Source organism: Electrona antarctica (assembly GCF_951216825.1).
Source record: "Electrona antarctica genome assembly, contig: scaffold_26, whole genome shotgun sequence".
NCBI lineage: Eukaryota > Metazoa > Chordata > Actinopteri > Myctophiformes > Myctophidae > Electrona > Electrona antarctica.
This window is the reverse complement of record NW_027636995.1, coordinates 1,271,615-1,297,230: the sequence shown is the minus strand read 5'-3', so window position 1 is coordinate 1,297,230 and position 25,616 is coordinate 1,271,615. Positions and strand designations below refer to the sequence as shown.

At 42.2% G+C, this 25,616-nt stretch overlaps 1 protein-coding gene across 1 annotated transcript; it reads left to right on the top strand.

Moving 5' to 3' along the window:
* Positions 1–18,822: 18,822 nt before the first annotated feature.
* On the top strand, positions 18,823–20,625 carry LOC306919554 (CTP synthase 1-like; the record flags this gene model as incomplete). The annotated part of the gene is made up of 1 exon (XM_079532319.1): positions 18,823–20,625. One exon carries the CDS (start codon positions 18,823–18,825, stop codon positions 20,623–20,625), a length of 1,803 nt encoding a protein of 600 aa, XP_079388445.1.
* Positions 20,626–25,616: the final 4,991 nt, after the last annotated feature.

Below are 25,616 nucleotides of genomic sequence, written 5' to 3'. Positions count from 1 at the left end.
AAGGCGCTATATAAATGCACCATTCACCATCATAAAAGTTCACCTTAAGAGTCAATATAAAATGATTTATGTTGTGATTATTGTTATTTGTACTTTAGCTTTAGTAAGCTTTAGCTTACTATAACTTTAATAATACTGCATTATAAGCAGATTATAATGCATTCATACTGTGTTATTATTATTGTGATAAAGCATTTATCAGTGTTTTTAGAATACATAAACAGTGATAATAAAGCATGACTACTGAGGTAATGGTTCAGTCTCTACTCACGGCAGTCAGCGTGTTCGTCCTCACAGTCACATCTCCACGACAATGGAATGCACGTGTCTTTCTGACAAACAAACTGAAGGGGGAGACAGAGGTTCAGGTCCATAATAATCAGTAATGTATCAAAGACATGTAACCCATTTAGGACTGAGGACCAGATTCTACAGAATGTCTTCTAAATCATGACAGTTGTCTATAAAACCTATGTTTCTATGTCAGTGATTCTCAAACTATTTCATGTCAAAGAACCCAACAATTATATGCAATTGGCCGCCGACCCCCATCTGAAAATATGTTGTTCCAGGGACCATCCCTGCAAAGATACGAGTTAAAAACGTTCGCCCTGAAAGAATATACATTCAAAGATTTGTGCCACATTTTCACAATATTTGACAAATAGCAGATCTACAAGCTCATAGCGCAGCACTCTGTGCCGCGCTACGAGCTTGTAGATCTGCTATTTGTCAATAGCTAAAGTATAACATAATGCTTAAAACACCAAAAGGGTTCCCGTCCTTAAAGGAGAATTCCATACTAGAAGGCTCTCTTACCTTTATTTGTAGTTGTTACGTCCCCACCAAAGAGGTCCAGGTGTTATTTTGTGCAAAAGTGCATTATTGGCTATTTCCCCTACCATAAGCCCTCAATGGGGGTTGGGGTTTTGTGCTAATTCGCTTATTTCCATCGAAATAAGTAGTCAAGTTGATTTTTGAGCGATGGAAATTATGGAAATAAGCGAATTAGCACAACACCCCATAGCCCCATTCAATTCAATGCAATTCAATGCAATTCATTGAGGGCTTATGGTAGGGGAAATAGCCAATAATGCGCTTTTGCACAAAATAACACCTGGACCTCTTTGGTGGGGACGTAACAACTACAAATAAAGGTAAGAGAGCCTTCTAGCATGCAGAATTCTCCTTTAATGGATAAAGTCATACAGAGTAACACAAGTGAAGCTGAGGTGAATCACCTGGCTGGCAGTGCAGTTGGACATGCACTGCTTGTCGTCATCTGACAAGTAGGAGTCGGTGGGACAGGAACACTTGTAGCCTCCTCCAGGTGAGAGCAGACACAGGTGACTGCAGCCTCCATTGTTGGTCTGACATGGATGACCAGACACTGCAGGGTGGAGAAAACATGCAACACATGTAAGGAATATGAGAACACACACCTATATATATTACAACAGTGCTTTATAAAACCTGCTGTTGTAACCAAGAGACACACCGATGTGTGTAAGTAAAACAATAATTAAGGAGCACCTGTATTATAACACTTTTCAAAACATATAAATTAATTCAACAATACAGAATAAATAAAAGTCATGAAACATAATGAAGAGTAATAATGAGAGTGTTACAGCAGGTGGTACAGACCCTCAGGTTGTCTAGAGGGGTGGTAGATGTGGATTTCCCGTGGATTGTTCAGCTCGCTGATGATTGTGGTCGTGTTGATACCATGAGTCTTGTTGGCTCTATAGATGGATCTGGTCCAGTCTATCCAGTAGATGTGATCCTCAAACACAGTAATAGTCCAGATGTCGTCCTGACTCACAACTACAGACACACAGAACCCCAAATACAAATAAAAAGAGTCAGACTGTTATAAAATGCATGAATAAAGTACTACAAATACTGCTTTAACATACATTAGAGTATAACAAAGTGAACAATGTGTATGTGTGTGTGTGTGTGCGCGCGCGTGTGCGCGTGCGTGTGTGTGTGTGTGTGTGTTGTGCACCTGTCTGTCTGTTGGTTCCATCCAGGTTGGCAAACTCAATGTATTTCCCATCGTTGGTCCAGTAGATGTGATCATTGATGTAGTCTAACGTCAGGCCTCTGGGCTTGGAGATCTTCTCCTTCACGATGACTGTCCTGTTGGTGCCGTCCATCCCCATCCTCCCTATGTTGTTCTTCTTATGTCTTATGTCTGACCAGTACAAGTATCTGTCAGGGAGACACTGTCAGGGTCAGGTGTGCGTGTGCGTGTGCGTGTGCGTGCGTGTGCGTGTGTGTGTGTGTGTGTTTAAATGTATCTGTATTCATTTAACTTTCTTTTTGAAAGTATATACTATTAAATATCAGTCAGTATATGTCTTTGCATATTTATTGTCATAATCTGTCCTGTGCAATTTTTGATTACGAAGCCTTCAAGGCAATCTGAAATTACATTTGATTCATATTGTTTTAATGTTCAATGTCAAAAACACAATGAAATTGTTAATAGCAATTATTTGTGTGACAATAAATCATCAACTTAAAAGTGTAAACGTGACAGCCCTATTCACAGGATGGTTGATAAATTCAGTGTGTGGTTCATGTTGTCACCACAGTGTTCTTACCCGTAGCGTACATCCACAGCTATGGAGAATGGCGTGGCCAGGTCAGTGTTGAGCAGGACTGTTGGGTACGACCCGTTTAGTTTGGACACACCTATGGTCTCATGCACCCAGTCAGTCCAGTATAGGTTTCCTCCTATCCAATCAACAGCCAGACCCTGTGGTATGATGGTCGACGTGTTGTGAATGACCTGTCAATGAACCATACATGCACTCTGAATATACTCACCATGCCTTCATTCTTACATTATGATAGTTAGAGCAACTTGTCAAAGTGTGGGCTGCATGGGGTACGTGTGTGTGTGTGTGTGTGTGTGTGTGTGTGTGTGTGTGTGTGTGTGTGTGTGTGTGTGTGTGTGTGTGTGTGTGTGTGTGAAACTCACACACATTTCAGATGACTAAAATATGACTTAAACTAAATTAAGTTTTATTAAAAAGTTGCGTCTGTGTCGCCAAATATATCATTATTTTAAACCAGCTGTTGAAAAATAGTGCAGATCTACAAGCTCGTAGCACGGCACTCTTGTACGAGCTTGCTATTTTTTTTTATCGTGAAAATGTGGCACAAATCTTTGAATATATAGTATATGCTTTCACAGCAAACGTTTTTAACTCAAATATTTGCTTCTGGGGGTGTCCCTGGAACAACATATTTTCTGATGGTGGGAAATACAAATAATTCTGTGGGTCCTTGACTTGAAAACATTTTGAGAACCACTGCAAAATAGGTTTTTCAGCATGATTTAGAAGTCATTTGTAGAAACTTGTAGAAAGGTCTTATTTAATTTTTGATTTTAGTTTAGTCATAGTCTTTGAAATTGTGATTATGACTAAACTAAAATCAAAATTTGTGGTCAAAATCAACACTAGTGTGTGTGTGTGTGTGTGTGTGTGTGTGTGTGTGTGTGTGTGTGTGTGTGTGTGTGTGTGTGTGTGTCTGCGTGTGTGTGTGTGTGTGTGTGTGTGTGTGTGTGTGTGTGTGTGTGTGTGTGTGTGTGTGTGTGTGTGTGTGTGTGTGTGTGTGCGTGTTTGCGTGCGTGTGTGTGTGCGTGTGTACACTAACTCAGTGGTTCTCAAACTGTTCAGTTGGAATTATATTTGATATGGAGACCCCCAAAATTAATCATATTTGAACTGGAGACCCCCAAAATGAATCATATTTGAACTGGAGACATCCCACCCTGAGAAGCACTTGGAATTGTAGCAGTTGAGTTCTCAGTTCCACACAGCTTAGAGATTTTCAATTATCAGTGTTGGCCAATATATATTACTAATTACTAATTTAAAAAGCATTAATGTTATATTACGTATTACTTGGAATCAAGAGTAATATATTACATATTATATTACATATTAACCCCCGACCTCCTGCAAAGAAAATGTACAACAAAACCATCTGTTTAGCCAGCTCCTTTAAAACTGAATCAAACTGAGTCAAACTGAATAATATAAAACAAAAATTGTCTTTCATCTTTTTCTGCTGCATATTCCACATTGTGTACAGTAGATAAAATACAGCAGTTAAATCTCTCTTGACCTTTTAAACTAAATGTTTTCAAAAGGCAGCCAACAACACTGTTTACTCTGAGTAATATGTAATGTGCTATTTTTTACATATTACATGTTTTTGGTTAAATAATTCCTTACAGTACTCATTGCTGGGTTCAATAATAATATTACAGTAATATACAACAAGTAACTTGTTACTGTCCAACTGGCTATTATAAGTACTCTGAGTACTATAAATACAACAATACAATACATACAAAGTATCCTTCATTCATCCTCATAGTTGTCGTTGTCACACTGACCTGGACGTCACTGCCGTTGATTTTCATGACACTGATCATGCTGCGATAGGGGGTCCGTTGTGTCCACTCTATCCAGTAGATCTGCTGCTGCTGATAGTCAAAGTCCAGAGACCATGCACGCTTCAAGTCCTGTCACACCACAGCAGTTGTGTTAGTCTCAGACTGGAATACATTCCAGCATGTCAAAAGCAGTGTGTGTAGAATATTGTATAGGATTACATTTGTTGTTAATTATGTCCAATGGTTTTCACCTGTTTGAGCTCTGTGGAGCTGGAGCCGTTCAAGCTGATCCTCATCAGGTTGTCATCGTTGGCTGAGATGAGGAAGGGCTCCACCTCTGGATAAAGTGAGACATTACACTTGAGTTGGTCTACTTTTAGAAATACACAAACCCTAAAGCAAGACAAACAGACAGACAGACAGACAGACAGACAAGACAGACACGCACGCAGCCATGCACATGTGCACACCCACAGTCCCACACCCAACCAAACACACACACACACACACACACACACACACACACACACACACACACACACACACACACACACACACACACACACACACACACACACACACACACACACACACACACACACACACTCTTACCTGTGGTGTCATGTGATGGTGTAGCATGGAGAGCTGTGGAGAAACATAACAAACTAAATGAGCTTCAGTGTAACAACAGCTGGTTGGTTGTACGGTATTTGTGGTTTATCTGTTGAAATACACGTGAAAGATGTCCTTTGGTTCTCCTCTTCGCTGCTATTTATAATTTATTTGCCCCACCAGGATGGGAATGAGTAACTACGATTTCTATCGGAGCTCACATGAAATGAAAATGGCTGGCAAGCAATAGTTTGTTGTAAATTAACAGGTTGGCTCGCATTTTGTGATTTGGTCACACGTACAGAGCTTCAGAGCACAAACCAGGAAGAGCAACTTCCTGAAAGAGAATTAGTGCCTGTTTACCACATGGATATGCTGTGGCACTATGTGTGTGCGTGCATGTGCGTGTGCGTGTGCATGTGTTTGTGTGTGTGTGTGTGTGTAAGACTCAACTTTACTCTGCCAGTCCACATGGATGTGTTAGGGCCGATTCATACTCCTATTTTACCGCTGTAGTGCCGAAATGATTTCGGCTCGTCAGACACTACAGAGCTCTACAGAGCCGAACCGACTTTTATTCGGCTCTAAAATAGGAGTATTGTCAATGTACAGTAGGCTACAAGTACAGTACAGTACAGTACAGTACAGTACAGTACAGTACAGTACAGTACAGTACAGTACAGCGAAAGGAATTTGCGCATCTCACAAACAGTGTCAGAATTTTTTTTATACAATTAGTACAGGTCACAGTGCAGTCCGTAGAAATACAGAGTCCAGGGGTCAGCAAGTACGTTTGACCAGTAGACAATCATTATTATTGTTTCTAATGCATTAGAAGGCGGACCAGAACATAATAAAAGTCTATTAAACAAATATATATCACACAATTCATGGACTGACCAGGAGGAGCTGAACTCATTCTAATATGAATATGAATATGAATATGAATATGAATATTAACCCACAATCACACACGCAAGCACGTGCGCGCACACACGCACGCACGCACGCACGCACACACGCACGCACGCACGCCCACACACGCGTGCCACACATACACACACGCGCGCACGCTGCGCACACACACACACACACACACACACACACAGGCCTGAGCTGCAGGCTGCATGTGAATAGTGTTGTGGCACAGACTTTTTCAGACCAACATGAAAGGTAGAGCATAAAGTGATCATAATATCACAGAGAGCCAAGGTATGACGAACAAAAAAATTGTAGTACAATAAATAAATAAATAAAAATTGTATAGATCAAATATAGTAGATACATAGAACATTGATATGATGTTTTGTTTTGTTTTCTTTGTTTAGTTGTTTTGTTTTTTTGTCTTTGTTCTTTTCTGTTCTGTCTTTGTTCCTGTTGACTGTTTCGTCCTGTCTTTCTTTGTTTTGTTTTTTTCTTCTTTTGTTGTGTTTTTTTTGTTTGCTTTGTTGTATTATTTCACCTATGAAAGCCATTTATATGTTGGAAGGGTAGGCACACTAAGCTTAGGCTTCAGCCTACACCTTTTTGGTCAATGTTTCATTTCATTTAATTTCATATTTATTTATTTCATTTCAGTTATGGTTTTACATGATCATATTAATTTTTACTTTGTATTTTTACTTTTTTTTTACATATTCCATACCAGAAAAGATCAGCCATAGTGTTTATCAACAGGGAAGAAATTGCCCCCTGTGCATTTGAGTGTCAAATCCATACCTCTAGTCCTTGCTTTCTTCATGTTGCTCCAGAGAAACCTCTTTGTCTTTTCCATGTCGCTCCAGTGAGTCCAGTAATGTCTTCACACTTGTCATAAGTTCATTCTCGTTTTCTTGCGTTCTCCTCCTCCCCGAGCCTGCTGTCTTCCATCCTGATGCCTTCAGTGTAGACTCGAAGTCCGGTTTTCCTGCTGATATCTTCACAGAAACGCCATACTCGCGATGAACACCCGCTGCTGCTGCTTGCGGGTTATCAAACATCTTGAATGTGCCGTCCTCCTCGAATACTTTTAGTTTTGCGGGAAACACAATTCTTGACTTTATATTTTTCTCTTTAAGTTTTTTCTTTAATTCTTTGTATTTCCCACGCTCCTTGTAGACTTGGTCTGTGAAATCTTCGTCGAAATAAATCCTCTTGTCGTTGATTTTCAGATTCTTCTTCGCCCAGGCCGCCTGCAGCACTCTCTGTCTCGCATTCTCATTTTGGAAACGAACAATTATTGACCTGGGCCGCTCGTCAGTTCCAGACTTTTTTCCAATTCTATGTGCTGCGCTGATAGGGATTTCGTTCTCAATATCCAGCCGCTCTCGGATAAGCCACTCCACAAATCCGACAGTATTATTCTTTTCAGCTTCCTCCGGGACCGAATAAATTCTCAAATTGCACTTTCGGGAGTGACTTTCCAATAAATCACACTTTGATTCCAATAGGCCTATCTCACAGCCCGTTTTTCACGCCCACTTCCGGTAAATAGTGGTGTCTTTAACATTAGCATTTACACGTTTTTTTCTCTGGAGAATCTAAGTACATTTTCTAATGTAAAAATGTGACAGACCAATATTATTATGAAGCAAACAAGATGGTAAATCAGCTCGAACAGATAGAACAAACCTTACCTTGAGAAAACAAAAGTTGTAGACTTCTTAAATTACCTCTGTTAACATGTAGCGTCTATGGAGTGACGTCACGCTATCACCACTAACCCCAAAAGGGGGCGTATTAAGGGGGGCGGGGAAATTCTGTGAGATAGGCCTATTGTCTCTGAAGACGCAGACTGTGGAGAAGTGCGTTAGTCATACTGATTTCATGATCTTCATTCTCCGCAATGCTCAGCTCTGCTTGATCCATTCTGGTTTTCAATTCTCCAATTCCATCTCTTAGTTCGCTTACTTCTTTCTTTAATGCTCCAAAGTTGCCAGCCGTTTCTGTACGAAATGCTCTTATTTCTTGCATTATTTCTGACAGGCCCAATACGCTTTGCTGTTCCTCTTCATCAGCTTGATTGTCTTCAGATGCACCACCGGGCGCTCCACCTACTCCACGTCTTGTTGTTCTACCTCTTCCTGCCATTTTTTCTTATTTGTAGTTTAATCCAAGATCCTTAATGTTCAATGTCATCACATGGTGTCAATGTCGGTGTTCAGTATTGAGTCTTTTATCGTGTTTTATACAAGTTTGTAGCTCTCTGTGCACCTGCTCACGGCAGCCATCTCGGTGTTTCTTTTGCAAAAAACAAAGCAGGCACTGTATGAATCTGTTTTTAATGACCAAAATAAATAAACTGAACTGAACTGAGAACTGTATCATCTTCTGCAGGCTACTCATCACAGCTCAGAGGTACAACGGGTCACAGAAGGACTCCATTTCATAGATTCACTGCAATGAGCGAGTTGGTGCAGCTGGAGAGACAACATGGAGGCTCCAGGCAGTGAATAACCATTCTGTACCAATGAGTACCATCAGAATATAGAGCTATTTAACACTTATTTTAACCAGAGAAAAATCACATACACTACCTTAAGTGTAATATATGCTTTGTTGTTCAACGGGTGTCGCAGGCTGGTAATAGCAGACCTACAAGCTCACAACGCGTCATGGATGCAACGTGTGTGTGGCATCCATACTCACTGAGTGAGCTTATATGACTCTTTTTGATACCTAGACAGTCATGGCGGCAAGACTAACTGTTCAGGAGAGCAGAAAAACTGTTTTTTTTATTATGCAAAATGAGTTATTAGCACAGGCAGACTCTTCACATACTAGAGCATGTCTGAAATGAATGTCAGAGCTTAAATCGACATGTAAATATTAAATAAGTGCTTAAACATGTAGCTAGGTGTAATGTTAGAGACCACAAAAGTGTTTTCTGCAAAACATTACTCTATAAACCATATCTCCAAAACTGGTGGTCCAAACTGAACAGCAATATAATATGTCAATTTGAAGCTATATGATTCCCTGCCTTCACATGACATGAAAAAAAAATCAAAAATCAAAATCAATGACAGCCTCGGTCAGAAGCGATCACATACGGTATTCTCAGAACCCAACAATGTCTCTATCTCTATTGATTCAATAAATAAATGGATGGAGATGTTCAACAGATGAGCGATCACAGCCACACCCAGCCATCCTGGCTCCGCAGCTAACATGATTGACAGTTACAGCTGGAACCACAATGGGCCCTTACGGATCAGTAGCTCTGAGAGTGTACAAATGGAACCCAAACGGGCCATTTGGTTGCATGTGTATACGCTCTCAGAGTTATGGGCCGGGGTCCCTGAAATAAAAAACCTTTGAGAGGCATGAGGCGCTGTAATCTCAATTCACGCACTGAGACCTATATAGTTTCAACCATGAGCATCACAACAAAACAAACAATTTCCATGGTGTTCACGATGATGACAATATGAACCGTACATACGTAGCTCTCACAGTGAGCATAATTCAATACACTATTGCATGTATGGCGTACACACACACACACCTGTCTGCCATGCCGGGCATGATGGTTCAATGTAACTATATTAACCCTAATAAATTAAATAATGACTACATTATATAAATGAATGTTTATATATGTGTAAACACATGCATTAATACAATAATGTCAATTAATTAATAGCACTAATAGCACACAATATTTGTAGCTTGCCCTATAGCACCTTTCATGATATGAAATGCAGCTCAAAGCACACGCACGCACACACACACACACGCACACGGGCACGCACACGCACACACGCACGCACACGCACATACACACACAGGCCTGAGCTTCATGGAGCTGACCAACATCATAAAGTGATCAGCATTGATCATAATATCACAGAGAGCCACGGTATCATCTTCTGTAGGCTACTCATCATCACAGCTCAAAGGTTACAACAGGTCACGGAAGGACACACAGATTCATTGAGTTGTTACAATCATCAAAACGGGCCATTGAACTTTGCACACAGCAACACAAGACGTGACTGCTGGTGACCACACATGCATGTCCTTGATTACAAAGTACACAATGTTTAAAACAAACAAACAAACAAACAGAAACACGCACGCACGCACGCACACACGCACGCTACACACACACATTGTAATGTTGAACAGAGAAAAGAGGAACCGCTGCATGGCTCCGTGACTGAAAACAGGTGCTCATTGGAGAGGGTTCAACAGTATACTGTAGGTATAACACATTTAAAGGGACGTTGCTTCAGATTTCTGGACTTAAAGCTGTAGGAAATACTTGCCTCACTAATATGGTGGTTGCAAAGGTATTAATTGATTCCCTGAGTCCCGTGGTGGGTGGGAGTTCTGCTCTGGTTTTGGTGAATATTAAAGGATAATTTCATACTAGAAGGCTTTCTTACCTTAAAGGTGGCCTTACACTAGCCGATAATCGGGCATTTATGACGCTCGGGGGGTGCCCGACCGCTCAAAGCGCAATTGAATTGAATTGAATTGAATTGAATTGAATTGAATTGAATTGAATTGAATTGAATTGAATTGAATTGAATTGAATTGAATTGAATTGAATTGAATTGAATTGAATTGAATGGGGCATTGGGGTGTTGTGCTAATTCGCTTATTTCCATCGCTCAAAAATCATTTTTTTTATATATCCTCTCTTCGTAAATAGTATCCCAAGCGGCACACTTTACTACTTATTTTGATGGAAATTAATGCGAATTAGCACAAAAAACCAACCCCCATTGAGGGCTTATATTAGGGGAAATAGCCAATAATGCACATTTGCACAAAATAACACCTGGACCTCTTTGGTGGGGACGTAACAACTACAAATAAAGGTAAGAAAGCCTTCTAGCATGGAATTCTCCTTTAAGTAGTTCCAGTCAGTTGGTGTGGGTCTGGCGGTCACGCATAAAAAATAAATGAATCCACAAAACTAGCGTCATTTGTATTGTTGATCTATTTCTACCATATGGCGCCAATTTAGTTCAACATTGACCTCTCACATACATGGAACTATGGTTTTGTGCTGCTGCTGGCGTGGTGATAATGGACACAAAACAATATTTCCACGTGACAGAGGATTCCAAGTTGAATGAAATGTGCGCTATATGGTAGAAATTGGTCAACAATACAAATGATGCTAGTTTTGTGGATTCATTTATTTTTAATGCGAGGCGCCAAAACCCCAAACAAATGACCAGAACTACTTAATATTCACCAAAACCAGGCCAGACTTCCCACCACAGGACTCAGGCAATCAATGAATACCTTTGCAAACCACTACATTAATGGCATGTATTTCCTATACAGCTTTACGTCCACAAATCTGAACTAACCCTTTAAGTTCCTTCCCCTGCACACTGTCATCCAAGTATGAGAAAACAGGTGAACTTAAAGGACCACTTCACCACTTTTCAACCTATCTTCATATAATAGGTCTTCACTAATAATCATGATAAAATGGCACAATTTTTTCCACTCAGGGAGGCAATAGGAGGCAATTCAGAAACCCGTCCACCAGTGACATCATCGTTAGGCAGATTTTTTTAAACAATATTTCTTTACAAAAATGTTCAGATTTGTATTATCATGAGAACGATGGCTTCCATTTTCGCATTGCAACTTTTCAGGACTAGAAAGATTGCAGTTTCTATTAGCTTGGATTCCCCATTGATGATGTCACTGGTGGACGGGTTTCGGAACTGCCCACAGCCCTCCTATGAGACACAGACCGAGTAGGAAAAAATGGTGCCATTTTATCATAATTATTAGTGAAGACCTATATTATATGAAGATAGGTTGAAAAGTGGTGAAGTGGTCCTTTAAGAAACATTTCAACTAAGGTTGAGTATTTAAAAGCCTTTATTTGATTCATGGCTTTTAACTTGGCAAAGTTAAAAAAAAAAAAAAAAAAAAAAAAACAAGGCTCAAGAGCCTTCATCAGGGTCCAATGCGTCCCCATAATAAATAAACGTCAATAAAAAAATCACACCCGTGTGAACTGAGTGGTGTAAGGTCTTATATAGACTGATCAACTGTGGTCTGACGTAATGTCTGACGTAATGAAATCACACCCGTGTGAACTGGGTGACCATAGCAACCATGCTCATTTCTTGGTACGAACAGACACGTAAACTAACTTTGGTGGTACGAACAGACACGTAAACTAACAAAGCCAGTTGTAGGAGTGGTTTACACCACTCAAAAATGTGTTGGTCATTTTTTTCGCGTTGCCAAGCTAAAAGCCATGACTCAAATAAAGGATTTTAGGAGCGGAGTGCCTTGGAATGTTTTCTCATACTTGGAAGTCAGCCAAGTATTATACTACTACAACTCATGTCTTTACACACATTTTAATTCTTTAACCCACAAATTAATATTAATTTACAGGGAAACAAATGTAACAGGGTTAGTCATGCCATGGGAATGTCAAGGATATACATTATAGAACCTTCTCCTCCGCACAGACAAACTGCCTATAACATCTTAGACAGAGCAATAGTTGTTATAGGCCTTTCTCTTGTAGTCAGACCACTCGTGGTCAGTTTAGGGAACCTCCGTTGAGACTGAGAGGCCAGCTTAAATTTTCAAAACCCAACACAACAGCTGTCGTACGATGGAATATATATATAAATCACCTGTTTGTGTCTCAACCCCACCGCCACCCACAGAAAAGGAATCAGCAGCTTGCACCAACCCACCCACCCTCCCCCTCCCTCTGCCCACTATACCTCCCCCTCCACCCGCTCAACCACAAGCCAAATTAGACCAAATGGAGCACTAAAAAGGAGACCATTTTGGTGCGTTTTGAAGCAAAATAATTGGGGGTGCAAACTCTGCAAAGCTCACGACCTATAACTTCAATTATATCACAAATGATACCAGCACAAATTATGAAATTTACGGCACAATTCAGCACAAATGCAGCACTGAAGAATGACACCATTTTTCTTTTTTTTTCGTCATATGGAAAATCACGGGGTGCCAACTTCACGGACCTCCACAAGCCTCAGAGCCATGTGTGTGTGTGTGTGTGTGCGTGCTTGTGTGACGTGAGCCGTACACACCACTATGGAGAAATCGATGGATTCAATAAATAAGATGTTCAATATGGTATATGTAACAATATCCTACTATAAATGCACCACGTCTCTGTACGTGTGCACGTACAGTACATTACGTGACTGTGTGTGTGCACGTGTGTGTACGTCTCTAATCCACGTAACGCGAGGACCGTTTACCCCACCGACTTCAAATTTGACACACGTTCCACACCCCCACAGGGGGCCACTTCCTCCGTGGGATACACTGTTGTCCAGAAACGCCACAAAAGGTTCTGGTCGGCAGTGTTGATTTCGTCGACTAAAGCCAAGACGAAAAATGTTCGTCGGCTACCTTTTTTCACTGGCGAAAACTAAATGGAAACTAAATGAAAACTAAGCTATGATGACTAAAACTGAGACTAAATATACTGACAATTTCGTTGACAAATGAACTAGACTAAAATGTTAGGAAGGGACTATAGTGGACAAGAGATCCAGTATAAGTCATTGTCTCCACCAGGCCGAAGGCATGGGGAGAGAGTATGTTTTGCACTCCGTCCGTCCGTGTGTGTGTGTGTGTGTGTGTGTGTGTGTGTGTGTCTGTCCGTGTGTGTGTGTGCCCTTCCGTCCGTCTGTTACCAGCTAATCTCCGGCACCGTTGGCCCGATCCATGCCAAACTTTGCACACACACTCCCTGGATGCCAACGATGAACCGCTGCCCCACATTTTCCATAATGTCCTGTTATAGCGCCACCAGGAGGCCGACTTTTGTAAAACACATTTTTTGATATTACTCCTCCATATTTTGTCCAAAAATCCCGCAAATCGTTACACAGTATCTCTATAGTTATGTGATCAAGTCAGATCTGTCCGATATTGCATTTGCCATCCTGATTGGCTAACAGTGACTTTCAAAATGTGCAGGATTGGCCCCATTTCAACAAAAAGCCTCAAATCATGAACGCAGCGTGCAATTTACCTGAAATCTTTCACAGACGTTCCTACTAGGCTGAGGAATATATCCCACCTTTTCACATTGGCCTGTTATAGCGCCACCAACAGGTGGATTTTTGCAAAACACATTTTTGGAACAAAATGCCTCAAATCATCCAATTGCCATCCAAGTCGTAAGAAGAAATTGTACCCTTTTCACATTGGCCTATTATAGCGCCACCAGGAGGCCACAACCTGACCTGCCCTGGTGGAGACCTGTGCCCCGAGGGGCACTTTTTCTAGTTTTACACTTGGTTGCATGCTGAAAATAGCAGATCTATACAAGCTCACAACACGTCGCAGCGTGACGCGTTGTGAGTCATTACGACGGCATCAAGGCCCACCAAAATACATTTTAGTCGACTAAATCAACTGTAGATTTAGTCGACTAAAATCTTATGATATTTAGTCGACTAAAACTAGGCTAACACTAAAACATTCCAGGTGACTAAAATGTGACTGAAACTAAATGAAAACTATTGAAGAGACTATGACTTTAAAACTAAAATCTAAATTTGCTGCCAAAAACCACACTGCTGGTCGGGCTCTGCCAGTGGACCTAATGAGCCTAAGTCCCCTCAGCTGTAGAATTCCCAGCCTCTGCCTCAGCCAATTGATTACCATGGCAACCCCACACATGTAATTTGGTTACTTAACCAGTCCACTTTTCACAGTCAGTTTGCCTCTACACAAACTTCATAACACTTAAAGGGATAGTTCAGATTTGTTTTAACTTAAGCTGTATGAAATACTTGCCATTAATATAGTGGTTGCAACTGTATTAATTGATTGCCCGACTCCCGTGGTGGGAGTTCTGCTCTGGTTTTGGTCAATATTAAGTAGTTCCGGTCATTTTGTGGGGGGCACTGCATGGGGCCACGCAGTAAAAGTATATTAATTCACAAAACTAGCATCAATTGTAGTGTTGACCTATTTCTAAAATATTAGCGCAACTTTCGTTCAACTTTGACCCCTCTTTCACATGGAACTATTTTTTTGGGCGTATATGGACACAAAAAACATAGTTCCGTGTGATAGAGGGGCCAAAAATTAACGAAAGTTGCACTAATATTTTAGAAATAGGTCAACAATGCAAATGACATTTACATTTAATGCGTGGCCCCCTGTGCCCCCCACAAAATGACTGGAACTACTTAATATTTCACCAAAACCAGAGCAGAACTCCCACCATGGGACTCGGGCAATCAATTAATACAGTTGCAACCACTATATATTAATGGCAAGTATTTCATTAAAACATTTGGAAATCAAATCAATAGAGCACCAAAACAAAACTCTGGATATACACTATCAACACTACTACTGTATACGGTCCAGAATGCTGGAAATTAACCACAGAAAACAACATCCATAAATTATGCACTTTCCACACATCATGCCTGTGCAAAATCCTGCGTATATTCTGTCCCAAGACCATCTCAAACAATAACCTCCTCAACATCATCACCCAACAAGACAACATGCACAGTATAATCAATAAACAGGTGGACCTGGATTGGCCATACATGTGCTCAGAATGAAGAAAGAGTATTGGTGTAACCATGTGCTCTATGCCTGGCATTGAGTCCCCGGTTCCATTCCCCAGCCTGGAGAACCTTTGCTGCATGTCACTCTGACTCTGTTTCCTGTCTCTCTGCATCAGTGGTTCCACAAACATTTTAGCTTGTGACCCAAAAGAGAAATTAGTCGTTTGCCCGGGAACCGAACTAGTGAAAATAGCAGATCTACAAGCTCACAACTCATCGCTTCTCGCCACGTTGTGAGCTTGTAGATCGGCTATTGTCACTACTTTTGTTTTTAATTCATGGAAATGTGTGAATTATGGGGGATTATTTTGTGGGAAAGTTGTTTTGGAATAATAATTTAAAAAAATGAAATTTAGGAAACAAAACATTATATTTACTCGTGAATCGTGACCCATAAATATAAATGGGCCCCGACTGAGCTCTCTCTACACTGTGGACTATCAATACAAGCAGAAAAACCTCCAAAATAGGATACGGCACAACATCACGCCATGTCACACACACACACAGAATACGAGACTGCTCGCCCCTTTACCAACTCGCCCCGGGCGTACAGCCGGCGGAACAGCGCGGCCTGGTATTCCTAAAGTAATCTAAGTAAATTATGCTTAAACGGTTAAACCTAACCTTATTCCTAACCTCAACCTCAGTAAAACGATGCCTAAACCTAACCCTATTCTTAAACTTAACCCCAGTAAAACTATGCCTAACCCTAAACTTATTTCTAACCTTATTCTCAGTAAAACAAAATAAAGAATACAAGAACCGCCGCACCGAGCTGTCGGCGTGAGGTCGGCGGAAAAAAGCTGGGGCGAGTTGGAAAAGGGGCGAGCGGACCTGTTACCCACACACACACACACACACACACACACACACACACACACACACACACACACACACACACACACACACACACACACACACACACACACACACACACACACACACACACACACAGTGCATGTAAAGCAAACAGCAGTACTAAATGTGTTTAAGTGTCATGGTTCTCTTATAGCCGTACTATATAGGTCATGGTTCTCATAGCTGTACTAATAGTAATACATCATGGATTTCAGTGTCATTTCACATCCACATCAAGCAACAAGTGTCATTCTAACAGAGTGTTTACCTGAGCTCCAAAGCAGGAGGAACACTATCACTGTCTCATCCATGTCTGGATTCTCTCACACTGGATTCTCAACTGGAACTTCACCGATCTGCACCGACTGGTCCTGGCTGGGATTCTGGTCAACACTCTCTGAACTTCACCGATCTGCACCGACTGGTCCTGGCTGTGATTCTGGTCAACACTCTCTGTCGTCTGTGTGTTTTATTAGTGACACATGCAGCTCGTCATATCTCTTCATCATCATGTGGTGTAAATTCACACCTTTCTTGTTTACAAGAAGCTGAAGCTCCTCCTTCCCTACATAGTGAGTGTGAACTCTGCATGCTTCACATACATTAGAATAGGCCTACATTCATTTAAACAATATACAGAAACACAAACTGCACAATAGAACTCAGACATATACAAGAAAGAAAGTCAAGGATATTCTGCTAATGCATGTCTGAACAGTATGCCCACAGACGCTGTCAGGAGATCCTGTGGCAGGGATTCCACAGTCTGGGAGCTACAGCTTGAAAGGCTCTGTCACCTCTGGTTATATAATTGGTGCGAGGGATGACTAATGGACCATATGCAGACCACGGCCATCTTACCGTTATAAGTTAATGGCAAGGTGCTCACAAGGTGCAACTTCCCATTGACTGCCCATTCATCCAAACAGAAAAGTCCTATCTGATTGTATTACACAACGTCAAACGCACCAACATTGCAGCTGTACGAAAAGCTTCTTTGTTTCATAAAAATCCACTGTAGACATGTTATGAGTTACTTAATTTCCGTCTGATTCTTTTTCTAAGTGTTGCAGATTGGAAGTGCTCGTTAGATATCACTCAACTGCGTACCACCTGTTTTCAATTTGCACATAACGCAGGAGGCAGCAGGACATTGCTTAACTGAAAACGAGTGCTTCCAAACTCTGATGGCAAGATGACCGCGGTCTGCAAATGGTCAATAGACCCTGGTGAGCTGACCTAAGGGTCCTGCCACGCACATAGGCCTACTGCTTTAGCAGCTAGGTCAGTCATAATATGCTGGTGCTTGACCATGCAGAGCTCTATAAGTGAGCACTAGGACTTATAAATTATCCCTGAAAGCGACAGGGAGCCAATGCAAGGAGGCTCCCTATAAACTGGGGTAATGTGACACCTTCGGCTGGGCCTGGTTAATAGCCCGGGAGTAGCATTTGGGATAAAGTGGAGGCGGTCTAAGGATGCTTTACTGAGGCAGGTGAAAAGTGCATCACAGTTGTCCAGATGAGAGGATACAAAAGCATGAATTATGATTTATAATTTGTTGTGTGAGACAATAGACCTGAGCTTAGGAATGTTCCTGAGTTGGAAAAAGCATGTGCGGGTTCCTGAGGTTGGAGCTGTTCTAGAATCTTTTATGTGCACTTGTCATGCACTTAAGACATACAGTACATGATCAGGTCTCTGGCTCATGATACCACAAAACTAACTTTTGCCTTATTTGAGACTCTAGAGAAACCTGGAGTCGCGAGCCCCTGCTTCTTTCTATGTTGACTGTCTATACAGTTTTGGCTCAGCACCAAAGGAGGATGTGCGTTACATAATCTTACTCTGGAACGGGTACTCTGACACGGGTACAACGGGACACAGAACTTCATATAATAGGAATAAATGGACACAGAGAGAGAGAGATACAGAAATCTCCATATATCGACACAGGTACAACGGGTATTGCATAGCCGGGTGGGGCATGGATCTCCAACTTGCATCGTTCTTGGGCACTGGCCGAGTAATGAATAACTAGAAACAGTGTGGGCTCGAGCAGCTCTCTACTCGATGATGATGATGATGTATTGACACACATGTCGTCACAGCCCCCTCCACTGTTTTCCTATTGGTTGACCCACATGACGTTTCACAGCCCATAGGGCAAATGGCCCCGGAAATAATTACAAATTTACCCCCAATCTGGGGACGTCTGTACAGATTCCTCGATATACTTACCTCTGGTCCTTTGTTGACGTCATATACAGTAGCTGATGCCATGTTACATCACATCTGTTCATACAGTATAACCAGTGCGACTTTAGGAAAGGTTTCACAGTACACATAGATTAAGGCTCGCGGTTGTACTATATGATCATGAAGTACATCCTGGTCACCGGAGGGGTCATATCGGGCATCGGTAAAGGCATCATAGCGAGCAGCGTGGGGACCATTCTCAAGTCATGTGGTTTGCACGTGACCGCAGTCAAGGTCGATCCTTACATCAACATAGACGCGGGAACGTTCTCCCCCTACGAGCACGGCGAGGTGTTTGTGTTAGACGACGGGGGCGAGGTCGACCTGGACCTGGGCAACTACGAGCGCTTCCTGGACATCCGACTGACCAGAGACAACAACATGACCACCGGAAAGATCTACCAGTCCGTCATCAACAAGGAGAGGAGGGGAGACTATCTGGGCAAGACCGTACAGGTGGTGCCACATATTACAGATGCCATTCAGGAGTGGGTGATGAAGCAGGCCAGAGTACCCGTCGACGACGACAACGTCGAACCACAGGTGTGCGTCATAGAGCTAGGGGGCACCGTCGGAGACATCGAGAGCATGCCTTTCATCGAGGCATTCCGGCAGTTCCAGTTCAAGGTGAAGAGGGAGAACTTCTGTAACATCCACGTCAGCCTCGTACCGCAGCCCAGTGCAACAGGAGAACAGAAGACCAAACCCACACAGAACAGTGTCAGGGAACTGAGAGGACTCGGGTTGTCTCCCGATCTGATTGTGTGTCGCTGCACCACCGCACTGGAGAATTACGTCAAGGAGAAGATCTCAATGTTCTGCCACGTAGAACCTGAACAAGTCATCTGTGTGCACGACGTCTCCTCCATTTACAGAGTTCCTCTCCTCCTGGAGGACCAGGGCGTTGTGGGATATTTGAGCCGGCGGCTGGGCATGCCCACCGAGACACACCCGAGGAAGATGCTGACCCAATGGAAAGAGATGTCCGACAGGTCAGAAGGACTCCTGGAACACTGCTCTATAGCGCTGGTTGGAAAGTATACAAAGTTCTCGGACTCCTATGCCTCTGTGATCAAGGCATTGGCGCACTCTGCGCTAGCCATCAGCCATAAGTTGGAGGTGAGGTGTGTAGACTCGGCTGATCTGGAGCCAGCCATGCGGCAGGAGGAGCCAGTGAAGTACCACGAGGCCTGGCAGAAACTGTGCAGTGCTGACGGTATCCTGGTTCCCGGAGGATTCGGTGTCCGGGGGACTGAAGGGAAGATCCAAGCCATCCACTGGGCCAGGAAACAGAAGAAACCCTTCCTAGGGGTGTGCCTCGGAATGCAATTAGCAGTCTGTGAATTTGCCCGCAACGTGTTGGGATGGGAAGATGCCAATTCCACCGAGTTTGACCCAGAATCAAAACATCCGGTGGTGATTGAGATGCCAGAGCACACCTCCGGACAGATGGGTGGGACCATGAGGCTTGGAAAGAGACGAACCCTCTTTAATACGAAAAACAGTGTATTACGTAAGCTTTACGGTGATGCAGAATATGTCGATGAAAGGCACAGACATCGCTTTGAGGTCAACTCAGGGCTGAAGGGTCACTTTGAAGAGAAGGGCCTTCGTTTTGTAGGTCAAGATATTGAGGGGGAAAGAATGGAGGTGATAGAGTTGGATGATCATCCATATTTTGTGGGGGTTCAGTACCATCCTGAGTTCACCTCTCGTCCCATCAAACCATCGCCTCCCTATTTCGGTCTCTTACTGGCTGCCGCCGGGAAACTCCAGAACTACTTGCAGGAGGGCTGTCGCTTGTCTGCACAGGACACCTACAGTCATCATAGCGGTAGCAGCACCCCTGGCCCTGACAAAATATCAGAGCTCAATTTGTCAGATTTGAAGTCTATGAATCTATCAGATTTACGTTAAGGTCTCCTGCTAATATAGGCAGCTCTCAATAAACTGTTATCAGTATCACTACATAGATATTGGCCTGGAACCTTTCCTACATTTCCAACGGGCAAATTAAAACCTGGTGATAATAGCTCCAGGTTTAAGCAGGTGATAAACCTGAGCCATATTTGCAACTGGAACCTGATTGGTGCCCCACAACATAAACAAGTGTAACAGGTAGAAAGATGTTTTCTCCAGTTTAGCTCTGGGCTAGATGGCCACATCCCTACAACTTTACTGCAAATTCCTTACAACAAAGTGTAATTATATAAATATTTAGCAGTGGAGATGTTACTACAGTAGGAAAAGTTGTGGACGGCTCACTGTGTGAAAGTCAAGGACAACTTCTACAAGTAAGTCTTTTTTAAGTTAATTTTATTAACACACACTGAAGGGAATGGCAGAATGACCAATGCAGATAATTCGATAATTCCCAGTCCTCTGCTCCGAAACGACAGATTAAACTTTGTGGCAGCTAGAGCCTGTTATGTTGCTATGGTAATAATTAATCCCTTGTGTTCACTCAGCCGCTTGACTCCTCAAACTGTATGTGTATGTTTTCAATTGGTGTTTGTTCTATTATGCAGGCTGCTCAAGTGGCCAGTGAGGCGCTCCAACGTTGAAGCACTGGGCCCTAGTGGTAAGAGGAAGGACTGCAGGCGGACCCGTGCTTTAACACGTAGGACCATCACTCCCTACGTCACCCATACGTCACCCCGGACCTCAAATGTGAGGTCCGGAGGAGGTACTTCCGGCAGTCTTCCGGGTGCTTCAAAACGCCACTGAGCAACTTCATCGAAATTAATAGCTTGGGGGCGGGGCTAGTGCTCCAGTTCGGTCTCTATCCTTTATATGCTCTATGAGGCTGCTGTGTTCAATGTGAAACTTAGTTTAAACAAATAAAGGATACAGTATGTTGAAAAGGATTAAGGCTTTGAGCTAGCTATAAACCAACAGTGTTTGGACTTTGGATTCAGTGGATCATAATGGACATGTAGTAGTGGCTCAGAGCCTCTGCCTGGGGCAGTGGTGGCCGAACGGTTTGCGGAGCGGTCTTGATACCCGAAGGTCGCCAGTTCGAATCCCCAGACCGGCACATTAAAATTACCACCACTGAAGTGCCCTTGAGCAAGGCATTGAACCCCAACCATGAAATGTTCTATGAGCAGGGCGTGGCTGTAAACAAGCATCTCGAGCTTAGTCCACTTACCCTGGGTAAACAAAGAACTTTGCTTTGCCTGATGACCAAAAGCCTATCTCCCCAGTCAATATAATAAGGGCTCATCAAAATGGATTTACCCATTATACAGGTCCCTTGTTGCGCTTGCAACGCCTCTAGTCTCTTGTATGCTTAACTTCTCAAACTCAATGTTTGAGTACCATGGCGCCTTTCATCTCCCAAGTTTTGTGGATACTGAAAGTGATATATTCCCCTCCGCTCCTACACTATATTTGAGAGGGGGCAGATCCAAAACTCTCTCGCAAAAAAGCACGTCGACACACATTGTAGACAGAGAGATGCCGAATGAAAGAGAGACTTGACAATCATTATTTCATCACAATTCATCATGAATTCATGGTGAATTCATCATTAATTCATCATGATTCATGATGATGATGATTCATCATGAATCGTCATTAGTTAACCATGATTTGTAAATGATTTATAGATCTAATCTTTTCGCCCAAATCTATGCCCACGATGAGTGCTCATAGTAGGGTTAGTGAGTAGACTCGGTCTCTCTGGAGGTCCTTCCTGGTTGTGCCCATGGGTAATTTTTTATCAATTCCATGCTCACGATGAGTGCTCAAAGGTGAGTACAGGTCTCTCCGGTGCTCTCCCTGGTGCTTTATGGATCATTTTTGGACTCTCTCAATTTGCCCAAATCTATACCCCGGATGAGTGCTCATAGGCGGGTAGGGTTAGTGAGCAGACTTGGGTCTCTGGTGGTCATTTTTCTCAATTCTATGCCCACGATGAGTGCTCAAAGGTGGGTAGGGTTCTGTCCGGAGCTCTCCCTGGTGCTTTATGGATCATTTATGGACCTTATCATCATCATGAACTACCATTACATTTTACTTACTTACTAGAGAGTTGGACTCAATTCATGATTAACTATCATTAGCTATTAGTTAGTTACTGGAGATTTGGACCCTAAAGTAAAGTTACAACTTTACTTTAGGGTCATCATGAAGCATGAATCATCATGAAGCAACTATGAACTAGCTGTAGTTATTAGTTAGTTAATGGTTACTTGCACCCCAAAGTAGTGACATTTCCATCATTACCTAATCATGAACTAGCTGTAGTTAATAGTTAGTTAATGGATATTTGCACCCCAAAGTAAAGTGACAACATTTTCATCATGAACTAGCTGTAGTTAATAGTTAGTTAATGGTTATTTGCACCCCAAAGTAAAGTGACAACATTTTCATCCTTACCTAATCATGAATTGGCTGTAGTTAATAGTTAGTTAATGGATATTTGCACCCCAAAGTAAAGTGACAACATTTTCATCATGAACTAACTGTAGTTAATAGTTAGTTAATGATTATTTGCACCCCAAAGTAAAGTGACAACATTTCTATCATTACCTAATCATGAACTAGCTGTAGTTAATAGTTAGTTAATGGATATTTGCACCCCAAAGTAAAGTGGCAACATTTTCATCATGAACTAGCTGTAGTTAATAGTTAGTTAATGGTTATTTGCACCCCAAAGTAAAGTGACAACATTTTCATCATGAACTAATCATGAATTCAGCATGAACTGGATAAATGGACACAAAGTCACATCAATATAAATAGTGAATGCAAAACAATACAATCTGAATCCAAATGTGCTATATATTTTTATTGTCCATTTTATTTTCTTGACAAGTGACAAAGCACCCATAGGTTTTTAGTCCTGCTTGTGGGGAAACCAGTGTCATAGGACTTGAAAAAATAAATATGTTCATTCAGTCTATTCATTCTGGGTTTTGTTTTAATAGTCATGATAATGAATAATGATATACTGTATTTGGTTAAGTCAAAGCTATGTTAAATCCATCTTTGCCCACTACTAGTATTTGTTACCTTCAGGTGTGCTAATACTACACAGATTAATATACATTTACAAATAGCCTATATCTTTATCATTTTTTATATATATTTTAATGTATTATCAGTTATCGGTATCGGTCTTGAGAAGCAGGATGTTATCAATATGGTTAAAAAAAGTAATGGTGATGGGCCATGGTGGTCTGCTGGCCCTGCAATATGAGTACTTTTACTTTTAGTACTTTAAGTACATTTTGATGCCGATACTTTTGTACTTTTACTCAAGTACATTTTCAATTCCATACTTTTACTTGTAACGGAGTAGTTCTAAATTGCATTCCACCACTGTATGCCTATCCGTTGGCCAGGTATAGTAGTGACTCATTACAGCCAAAATGGCGCACCCTCCGAATTTGCATACCCAAGGTGCGAGGTTTGCAAGCCCTATTACAAGCCACCTTCAATATTGCCATTTTTTATTTACATTGATTGATTGATTGATTGATTGATTGAAAAATGTATTAACAGTTTGCAGAATTACAGTACATTTCAAGCACAAACTCAATACAAAGGCTGTTAACTGTGAGTGGACGACCCAATTAAGCATTACACTTGTTTCCAATAGGGTCCACAATGTTCAATTCATCAAAAACATTTAGAGACGTACAAATAGACACTTCTATATAGACAAAGGACAGAACAGGAATTCATCATAAAGGAGGTAAAAAGGGAAAAGAAACATATACAGTGAGGGAAAAAAGGGGTGGGCGGTGGGGGGGATTCACGTTCAGCTCCGTTCATTTGTTTGTTTTCCTTGGAGGAGCTGCGTTGGGTCCCCAAGTCGGCTCCGTGGCCGTACCTTGAGTTGGCTGTGTGGCCATGACCATCTCTTGTGTTGTCCTTGTGTTGGGTCCCCAAGTCGGCTCAGTGGCCGTACCTTGAGTTGGCTGTGTGGCCGTGACCGTCTCTTGTGTAGTCCTTGCGTTGGGTCCCCAAGTCGGCTCAGTGGCCATACCTTGAGTTGGCTGTGTGGCCGCGACCGTCTCTTGTGTTGTCCTTGCGTCCATGTTTGAGGGATTCCGATTTTACAGGGGCCAGATTCGAATTGCAGCCGTCCGTAGGTGCCCTTTGAGAGCGGTTTTGAAGGAGTCAAGGGATTCGCATGTCTTAATGACTGTTGGTAGGGCGTTCCACATTTCCCCCCCCCCCCCCCCCCACACACACAAAACTAAAAACTAAAATATATACAAACTACAAATGTAAAATACAAAAGAACAAAACAAAAGCAAGGAAGTAGGCAGAGGACACAGGCCAAGGGGCAGGCCGACACCAGCCACCCGGGCCAACAGCGGGTGAGCTAGATCCAGCCCTGGCATCCACACATCTGGCCCACCTGCTGCCCGCCCGACCAGCTGTTTGAAAATGAAATATAACTTTAACAAGGCTATCCCTTTAACAAGGCCTTTAACAAAGCCAACAATAGTGTTTATCCAAATCAGCAGCACAATTTTTTATCTCAACTATAAAACTAAAAGTAGTTGTTAAGATCAGTGCTTATCCAACTATGAAACAAAATTACCTGGCTCTTAAAATATAACACAGTCAACAATGAATAGTAATTGTTACATGGCCACACATAGAAAAATGACAACAACAGTAATATGAAAAAATATGAAAACCCTTAGTTCCCAAAGTTTGTTTTTGTTCTCGTTGGGGCTCTTTTATCTGAATTGTGACAGTGTTCAATTGGTCTTTGTACTACCACACAAACCATGAGGGAGGGGAATCAATGTTGCACCATCAGTGTCCAGACTTGGATCTCGCCACCCAGTATGCACTGGGAATCTAACTGGGGAATCGTTGGGTATGGAGACGGTGGAGCCTCACATGCACCTTGGCTCGATGGATGGGAAGGGAAGCGCTGT